Here is a 10,431-nt window from a genome sequence, read left to right on the forward strand (position 1 = left end):
AGACATGAAGTTGGGAGACTAGGTGAAGGGTCAAGAGAGAACAATACTGCTGATTTGTCTGTCCTGAGAAAGGCTAGCTTACAAGCTAATGTACATATTGAACAAATCATATTAAAAGGGATCACTATAAATCTTCAGTTACTTGAAGAACTGAGATTTCAAAACTGTAGACATTTTATCATGGAAGAAGAGCCTTAATATTTCAGAGCAGAAAGAAAGAGGTGAGGCAAAAACAGAGAAAGAAGAGAAAGCGATCACGTGTGAAAGAGACCAGATCCTGGAAAAAGAAAAAGAAAGCAGAGGGGAATTTTAAATTATCTATCTATCTATTTTGTAAATCCACTAATCTATACATCTCTTATTTTAAAAATAGCCACTATTTTGTAGAGACACAGAAATGAATCGTGTGAGCTTCTCCAGCAGGTATGAAGCCTCATGACAGAGAGTGGGCCACGTCCTGCTCACCGTACTCATGTAAGTAGACTCTTTGATTGCAAATGTGAATGGACAAAATTAGGACCCAGTCCTGCAACTACTTACTCCGAGGCCTAGTGCTTACTATGGAATGTAATCCTACTGAAGTTAATAGAACTATGCCGGGATAGCAAGCATTCTGGACCACGGTTACACTAGAAACTCTGAAAGACTTCCAGAAATCATATCCCTACTCATCATGGCTGGTGAAATCCAGCAAAAACTAGCTAAGTCAAAATTTTTAACAGGGAAGGCCATCTGCCCACATTCCAGTAGCATCTAATAGTCCAGCCAGTTTTCCAGAAACCAGCTTTGGACAACAACAGTCTCACAGCTCACCATCTGCCCTACCTAAGTAAAATCATACAAACATTATCAATGATCAACAGAGGGTCCTGTCGCACCTTTAAGACTAACAGAAGTATTGGGAGCATAAGCTTTCGTGGGTAAGAACCTCACTTCTTCAGATGCAAGTAATGGAAATGTCCAGGGGCAGGTATAAATCAGTATGGAGATAATGAGGTTAGTTCAATCAGGGAGGGTGAGGTGATCTGCTAGCAGTTGAGGTGTGAACACCAAGGGAGGAGAAACTAAGTTATCAATGATGTAACTCCAATAGAATGTACATTTGCCAGCATCCAAGAACCTTCACGAGCAGGGTTCAGAGCAGGTCACAATACAGAAATGGGTTTCGTTGCACTTATGGTCTCCTTGTTGTTGTGGACAGAGCTGAAACCTCCATGCTCATACTTCTTGACTGATTCACAGGTGTCAGCTGCAAGGTCTTACTGACCTGCTTTCAATACCTGTGTGGGTGAGCAGTATAATTCAAATCTAGATCCAGTCGCTTCTCTCCAACAGATCAGAGAGTAGTGATGGGCAACAGCTCCTTGTCTCCAAGCCCTCACAGAGGGATCAGTCCTGCCCTCTCCTTTTCAACAACTTTAGGAAAAATCATTAGGCATCATAGACTCCAGTGCTATCAATATGCTGATGTCAACAACAGGCTTTACAGCTCATTCTCAGCAGTGCTGGTGTCACAAATCCTATGTGAGATAAGCCCACAAATGAGACACAGACATCACAATGCCTACAGGAGACAAGCCCCTGACTGAAGCTCAGTCCAGGTGAGACAGAAGTGATAGCTGGTAGGAAGAGGTAAACAATCTGAGGATCTTAAAAAAACATGACCACCAAAGGCACCTGTCAAGATTACCCAGGTAACATGAAGCATTGGAGCACTGCAAGACTCATCCCTGCTTCTTGGGAACCAGGTAACAACACTACCAGGAATGCCTTCTTCCACCTCTGCAGATACAGGAGACTTCACCTCTTTGATCAGACAAAGATCTCACAATCCATGTTTGTCACCTCTAGATCGTGTGACTGTAATTCCCTCCACTTGGGGTGATCGATGAGGGCCAACCCAAAACTCCAGCTTTTTCACTTGGCAGCAGCCTGTTACTGAGTTGCAAGAAACACATGACACCAGAGTTCCACATTCCCCTTCTGGGAATGGGCCCACTTCAATATCCGGTCCTAACCTCAAAGTCTTTAATGGGCTGGAGCCAGGTTACCTGCTCATAAGACCACAGTGCTTCTTGGGGACACAGATCCTCCTAGAGTAAGAATATTGGCAGCTGAAGGCAGGGTGAATTGGGTACTGGACCCTACACAGCGAAATAATCTACCAGGGGAGACCAGAATGCATTCCAGATCCACCACCTTGAAAGCTCAGTGCAAAATGCATGTTCCTGCAAACGTCTAACCTAGCCATAGTGATGGGGCAAAAATGATTTTATATAAATGCATATATAGCTCTTACCTCAGGTAGGTGAGAGAAGAGCCCAGTCTGGTTTGTCTTGTGCCTCTCTTATTTTACTATTTCCATGCCTGGATACTACAGCAAGTCATACTCTCTCTATATCACAGCTAGCTAGATTGTTAAAAGACTCTTTTTCTACATGTCACAGGTGCTGAATTGTGACCTGGCCGCTATACTTGATGACATCACTCCTCTGTCACCGAGTGGGGCTTTCATAACACCTGACAAGTAGTCCTCCTACAGCTTGCACTCTCATCCCTGTTTCTTGCCCAACCATACTAAGAACATGAGGATGCAGTTCACAGAAAAGAACCACAACAGCTTGGTGCTGCAGGCCCTTAACAAGCAGAGAAAGAATAGGGAGTTCTGCGACGTGGTACTCAGCGTGGACCAGCAGGTCTTCTCTGCCCACCTCAATGTCTTGGCAGCTGTGTCTACCCACGTGAAGAATCTGATCTCAAGCAATGACATGAAGATTGGTGATGAGCTCTTTATCATCATCGATGCTAATTTCCTGAATCCTACCTTGGTGGAGCAGCTGCTGGACTATTTCTACACTGGTAAGGTGTTGGTGTCTGAGAAGAATGTGGAGGAGTTGCTGAAAGGGGCTAACTACTTCAGCTCAGAGTCTCTAAGAGCCCACTGCTCTGACTTCCTCCTCAGGTCCCTCAAGAAGAACAACTGCCTGTGCTACCTGTTTCTAGCCAACACTTATGAGCTGAAAGAGGTGGCAAACAGTGCCTACGCTGGTATCCGTGACAACTTCCACTACTGGTCGGGCCCAGAGGGAATTTCAGACCTCCTGCACTGCCCCCACCAGATCTTTGGCAAGCTGCTAAAGGACGAGAACCTTCACGTGCAGAATGAGGATCAAGCCTTCCTTGCCCTGCTCCAGTGGGTGAAACACAAACGGGGAGAAAGAGATAAGTATTTCAAAAAGTTTTTCCCCTACATTCATTTAACTGGTGTCTCGACCAAGACGCTGCTGGCTGCCAGCCGCGAAGTGCTGCTGTTTGAGAGTCACTCTGGCCCCCTGGCCCAGATGGAGACCATTTTGAGTGACAGAAAGCAAGAAACTCCTCAAAGTCTGCTGCTTTTCCAAAGAAAGGGGGCCTTAATGGACTCAGTGGTGATTTTAGGAGGCCAGAAAGAGCATGGTAGATTCAATGATGGGGTTTTTGCTTATATTATTGAGGAGAACATGTGGCTAAAACTAACGGAGATGCCGTATAAAGCAGCCGCTCTCAGTGCAGCTGCAGTAGGGAGGTACATCTACGTCTCTGGAGGAACAACAGAGCAGATATCTGGCTTAAAGACTGCCTGGAGGTATGATATAGATAACAACTCCTGGACTAAACTGCCTGATCTGCCCATAGGTTTGGTCTTCCATACCATGGTGACGTGTGGGGGAGTGGTGTACTCTGTAGGAGGCAGCACAGCCCCAAGAAAATATGTCTCTAACATCTACAAGTATGACGAGAGGAAAGAGAAGTGGACACTGGCTGGGAAGATGAGCATTCCTATGGATGCAACTGCATTGATCACAAAGGAAGACAAGTCTATTTATATTGTGACGGGAAGATGCCTGGTCAATGGGCGATTCTCCCGAGTAGGGATGGTGGATTGCTTTGACACTCAGACAGGAGAAGTGGTACAGTACCTCACCTTTCCCATTGAATTCAATCACAAACCTCTGTTGTCTTTTCAACAGGACAACATCCTGAGCATACAGAGCCACAAACAAAGTCTGAACATAAACCTGCAGAAGCCTAAAGCCAACAGGTCCACAAACACTGTGCCTCTCTTGCCAAATAATTATACTTTGGATTTGTCTCATGCAGTATGCTCTATTGGTGACAACAAGGTGTTCGTGTGTGGAGGCATCATTTGTGCAGGTGACAAGCGTCCTGAAGATTATTCTGTCAATCCAAATGCCTACCTGTTAGACCAAAAGACAGGGGAATGGAAAGTTTTGTCCAATCCTCCGGAAGCTCTGGATTGCCCAGCTTGCTGTACAGTTAAACTACCTTGCAAGATTCTCCGAAAAATTGTAATAAGTTAATTTGGAAAAAACAAATACAATTCCTAGCAATAAAGAATGATTGAATCGCTGATACAAACAAATGATACATTATTAATTCACTTTGTTTCTTTATGTCATAGCAGATTCCAGTGGATGTTACTATTTAGCATGCCCATCAGTGGTCCCTCATTCTAAGGAACAGTCACTTATTTGTATCCCAGTATTACAAATTTGATGTTCCTTCACTTTGAAGATTCTTTATTTCAGCAATAGAGAATCATGGGCCTGAGATTATAGAAAGAGTTCTTAAACTGAAAGGAGTCTGACGGTGTTTTAAATTTCATGCATGACTATTTTTTGGGTGCCCCTCATTTTGGGTCTCGGTCACACGTTGCATTCCATATTTGGGTCTGGCCAGGTGCAAAAGAATGCTGTGCAACAAAGGATATCTACATCTATTTACAAATCAAAGGCCTGCTCTTGTTCCCATAGAAGTCAATAGTTGCTTAAAAAAAAAAAACTAGATACATTCATGGAGGCTAGGTCCATCAATGGCTATTAGCCAGAATGGGCAGGGATGGTGTCCCTAGTCTCTGTTTGCTAGAAGCTGGGAATGGGCGACCAGGAATGGCTCACTAGATGATTACTTGTTCTGTTCATTCCCTCTGGAGCATTGGCCACTGTTGGAAGACAGGATACTGGGCTAGATGGACTGACCCAGTATGGCCATTCTTATGTTCTTATGCTTAGCCATTGACTTACATGGAAGTAGGATCAGGTCGGGGGTTAGAAGATATGTTAATATTCAAAGGAGGTATATTTAGTTGATATGGTTGGGTAGTCAGGGAAAACTCAGAGTTTAAAAAATACAGTGGTGGCCAGAGCGTGGTACAGGGATATGGAGTGTGTCATTAGCTTGACCCAGGGTCCTGAAGTGACTCAAGAGCCTCGTCTATGCTACAAAGTGATGATGGCTGCCAGCAATGGATCTTCCTGAACGAGTGTTGAGAATGCTTTCATGGCTAGTGTCGATGGTACAGAACTGTTTTCCTCACAGTTACAGAAAGTGGGATTGAGACTTACCAAGAATATTTGAGGCTTTGATGGACTCAGGAATAATTTTAGAGACCTAGAAGGAGTATGGTCGGTGGATTGATGAGGAATTTTGCTTACATTATTGAGGGGGACGTAAGGCTGAAAGTAAGGGCATGTCTACCATAGAGCTGGAAGATGTAATTTCCAGCTTGAGGAGACATACCCGCGCTAGGTGTGATCAAGCTAATGTGCTAAAAATGGAAGTGTAGCAGTCCCACGTACAATCCCATCTGAGACCCTAGGTATGCAAGGTGGCGAGTTCCTCCTGCTGCTGTGGCTACACTTCTGTTTTAGCTGGTATGTCTTCTCGTGTTGGAAATTACACCTCCAGATCCCGTGAAGGCATACCCTGAAAGAGATGGAAATAAAGCAATACGCAGTTATTTGCAGTGGTGCTCAAATTGCTCTTATCCTACATACACTAGAAGTAAAACCCTTTTCATCACCAGTTCAGAAGGTTCCATTGCAGACAAGTGTTGGCAGGAATGGGCCAGTTTCCCAATGTAGATGGAGTTTTATTCTTTACTCTCTGCCGGCTGGGCACTGGATTACGTGACATGAGTTGAGGTATCAGTCCTGTTACTAGTAGATAGGTACTTACATCAGAAACCACCAGCACTGTGATTAGCAGCTGCAGCAGAGACCCCAAGAACTGAATGCTATGGAGAATGACTCTCCCACTCAGGTCAAGGTTGAAGCAAGTTGGCAGGCCAGCCTTTAGCTGGAGAACTTCAGTCTTCACTGTTGTTACTCAGGCCACTGATATCAATAGGACTACTCACATGTGTAAAGATAAGCATGTATGTAAGTGCTTTGCTGAATGGGGCCTCAGTGTTATCTTTTCCGGATTTAATTCACTAACTCGTCAATAAGGAAGTATCACTTCCTTATTGTCACTGTCAATATTTAGATTCACTGGTGTTGTGCATTCTTTCCTATTGTGGGGTTGGGGATAAAGTAAGTCTATTTAGATGGGAATTTGAAGTTGCTTACATTCCCCAGTTAGTACTTTTATTCTTTATAATGCAGCCTTTCCCCTGAGGAAGAGATCGTTTGCTTTACTTGAAAAAGTGCTTCAGGTATGGCTGCAAACAGGTAACTTGCTCTTGTTTCTTAGTAGATATTTATTTCAAGCTGATAGCGTTTTATATAGAGTTACTGTAACTCGCTCTGCATGCCCAAACACTCACATTGGCCTCTTCCAGTCCAGTCACAGAACAGCTGTTAAGATTGTGAAACTACCGGGCAAGGAAACAATGTCACTCCCTCTGTGACTCATCCGCTAGCTTCCCTGCCTCCATTCCGTTACTTCAAGCTTGTTGTCCTGGCCTTCAAAACCCTCTTTACTTATTCTTCCTGGCCTCTTTTCACATCACCCCCCTTCCCTCCCTGTTGCTGCTGGTGCCACTTGACTGCTTATCTCTGTGCTTTTTTCCACACCACCCCTCATGCATGGAATGCCCTTTCTGAGCTGGTCCACAGAACCACTTCTTTCTCCTCATTTGCATACCTCCTGAAAACCCACTGTTATTGTTACCACTACCAAAACCTAACCAGTTTATAACAACAGCAAGGGTACAGAGTTATTTGGGATAGTCTACATGTCTATGCCAAAAAGAAAGACCATACCCCCACACTGGATCACTTAGTACTATCAAAATGTTGCTTACAACCATAAAGCTCTTTTACTTATTTGTATGTTATCCTTCTTTTTCCACCTTCCATCCATGTGAGTTCTTTTGAGTAGGAACTGTGCCTTTTATCTTTGGAAAGTGATTAGCACATTGTAGGCACTGTGAGAAACAGAGAATAGTGACTGAGAGGTTTAGACACACCCTTCTCTCCACTCCACCTTAGTCATCTACATTTAATTAACTCTCAAGATGACAAATCTATCTGAAAAGTTGAGTTATATCCAGGTCCACTGGAGCGGGAAGAGGAATTGTAGTGGAAAGAAACGGATATAAAAGAATTGTGTGGTAAGTAAAATATGGACTGTCCTTGTAATGGAAAATCTTTCACAGCAAGTACATACGTAAGAGATGTGCCAAAGAGGATAGGTATTTAGAAATTGGATCACTCTTTTAAGCGTACTCAGAGAATCTAGAATCTTTAGCCAGATTCATTGAATATTAACCTGATTCTGAATAAGTAATAAGGAATATATGCTATATATTATGTATGTTAACATTATATTGTATCTTTGCTTTAATAAAAAGTTTCCAAAAAAAAAAAGAAAGAAAATCTGATATAAACAAAGAGTCTCATCTTTTTCAAAGTATGTATCAAATGGCTCTAGCTAAACTGGGGAATATATGCAAATTAGTTATCAGAGGGGTAGCCTTGTTAGTCTGAATCTGTAAAAAACAACAGAGGGTTCCTGTGGCACCTTTAAGACTAACAGAAGTATTGGAGCATAAGCTTTCGTGGGTGAATGCCCACTGCCTTGTGTCTGATGAAGTGGGCATTCACCCACGAAAGCTTATGCTCCAATACTTCTGTTAGTCTTAAAGGTGCCACAGGACCCTCTGTTGCAAATTAGTTGTCACAGATTTTTAAAAAGATGAGGATTAGGAGTATAATCTATAGTCCATGGAAGACAGTAGGAATCTTTCCATTGACTTCAATAGGCTTTGGATCAGACCCTAGTCACCCATGCCCACTTAATGTTAACTGTCATTAGTTTTTGATTTCTGTACCCCCCCAGCTTTTGTGCATTACAGTTCTGCCAATGCCAGTCATTTTCTAGATAAATGCCAGCTGTAGGCAGGGGTGAAAGTAAGAAAAATTAGTTACCAGTACGGGGGCCCAGCTCCGGGCTCCCAGAAGGGGCGGGGCCTCAAGTGGAAGGGCTGGGACCGGGGGGATCAGTCTCCCCCTGACAGCCCTTCCACGCTGCCCAGCCTGCGCCGCCCGGGGCTCTGGTGGTGATTTAAAGGTCCCGGGGCTCTGGCCGCTGCCAGAAACATTAAATAAAGACTTCATCGACACAATGTCTTTCTAGTGAGAGTGGGCACATGTTTACAAATCCCACATTCTCAGAGATGCCTGAAGAATATAGTTGCTCAATTACTATTTATATTATTGAGAGTTACTCATTTAACCTGCCTGAACAAAGCTTTGCCTGCGAGTGTGAAATATAAGTGGATGTAAGAAGAAGGGGGGCCCAACTTTCAGCAATGGAGATGGAGTGCACCTCCCAAATCACTTATCTTTGGGACAGCAAAAGCAGAAGTTGGTTCTTAGGATGATGCAAAAAATATTTCAAGATGCATCTGAATTCGAGATGTTTCCACTTGCATCCTTCAGCCCTGGGTCATGTCAGATCATTTATGGAGGGGATTCTTCATCACCCCCTCACAGAGCATCAATTTTTAAACCACAGATTAATTTAAGCCATTTTGATGTAGATGAGATAGCAATTATTCTGTGCTCTAAATGTGAAAACTATTCAAAGATTCACTGGCATCTTATTGTTGCCGGCACAGAGTGCCTGAGGAAAGCAACAGCGGGTTCGTTGCCCGGTGTGCTTTGCGCCAATGAACACACCAGGGTGGAGAAGCAATCAAAGTTTATTTGAGATCTCAAAGCGGTGCAAGGAGACTGGCACGTCTCAGATCAAGCACCCCATCATAAGCAGCTTTTTCTCTTTTTATACATTTTGCAGCTAAGCTTTTTCCCTTCCCCCCTCCCCCTCCCCATAATAGTTTACATTAAGCAAGTAGCAAGCAATTACATTTAAGCAGTTAAGTCATCTTGGCGGCTATAAGTCCAGCTTGTTAGTAACTTCTTTTTGAATTATTATCTTGTCCCTTTCCTTTGATTTGTTATTTTGCCTTTCAGCCAGAAGTATGCAGGCCTCATTACCGCTTGGCACCGGTATGAGCGGTGCTACACCTGATAACTGACTGCTACACATTCCAATTTCTGCATCTGGCTTTTGAGGTTGATTAGAGTCTAGACATGGAAGGAGTTTGGTTCATTTAGGCCTAGTGCAGGAAGGCTTCATGGACACTTGTGGTCTTCCACCATCCCGAGTTACCTAGGGTTATGCCTAATGACACCAACATTATGCAAAACGTATTTAGAGACAGTTCTGGTTATTTGTTATATATTTCCATCTTCCCTATTCTTTGTTGTTAAGCATTTGCAAGAAATCAGGATCTTCTTAAGAATTCTTCTTTTCCTGATCTTGACTCCTCACAATCATGTTGTTTGTGAGAATGCAATCATTTCCAAAGAAATACACAGTGGTGTAGAGCCAGCAGTTTCTCTCAGAGAGACAGGACATCAGGAGAAAGAGAGAGAGGAAGGCTGAACACTCTAGCTGGTTAAGGGAAGGTATTAGGAATGAAAGAATGGTGAATGAGGCCTTAAAAGGGTGGAATTGTGAAGGGAGAACAAACTATATGGTAGGGTCACTTAGGACTCCAAGAGGAACATGGAATACACTCCATTGAACTTTGTTACCTCCTTTGTATTGTGCGTTGAGTTCTATGGATGAAAAGTGTTATATATAAGAAATGGGAATTATTATTTTTATTTTATTGTCTTCACAAGATTATTTTTTAAAAGAAATGCATCCTTGTTCTGACTTCACGTTGGAGTTGAATTGCAAAACCTCTAGCAAATGTAGCATCTTGCATTGTTGTCTCTGACTTTCCACAGCAGGCACCAGAACGTGTAATACTTGTTTATTACACTTTGGGGGAAAACTCTTCTGCTTTACTGGCCCCGGTGTTTACTGACTTATTTCCTAGTAAAACACATCTGAAGCAGGAGGGAATGGTCAGTCTGCATTTCCTTTGGGCGGGTGATGACATTTTGATGGTATGTGATGACATCACAACATACCAGTTGTCCCATTTTAACAAACTCACAAGGGAGGCAGGCACCCTACTTCCACAGTTTTGTTTTTAGCGGTGTGGCTATCCCTACACGGGCAGCCTGGAACAGCATTGGAGCCGTACACAGCTGGAGAACCGGCCCTCCGACGCCTCTGTCTCTAATGCAC

The 10,431-nt window shown here is 43.4% G+C and overlaps 1 protein-coding gene across 1 annotated transcript; it reads left to right on the forward strand.

Annotated features, from left to right (window-relative positions):
- The first annotated feature begins 1,015 nt into the window (after positions 1-1,015).
- Positions 1,016-4,805, forward strand: CCIN (calicin). Its single transcript, XM_034774891.1, has one exon. It carries the CDS (start codon positions 2,586-2,588, stop codon positions 4,359-4,361), a length of 1,776 nt encoding a protein of 591 aa, XP_034630782.1. The 5' UTR covers positions 1,016-2,585; the 3' UTR covers positions 4,362-4,805.
- Positions 4,806-10,431: the final 5,626 nt, after the last annotated feature.

The sequence above is a fragment of the Trachemys scripta genome, chromosome 6, assembly GCF_013100865.1.
Source record: "Trachemys scripta elegans isolate TJP31775 chromosome 6, CAS_Tse_1.0, whole genome shotgun sequence".
In the NCBI taxonomy this organism is placed as follows: Eukaryota; Metazoa; Chordata; order Testudines; family Emydidae; genus Trachemys; species Trachemys scripta.

Coding starts and splice junctions, on each gene's coding strand:
- CCIN (XM_034774891.1), top strand. CDS start 2,586: ATGAGGATGCAGTTCACAGAAAAGAACCACAACAGCTTGGTGCTGCAG.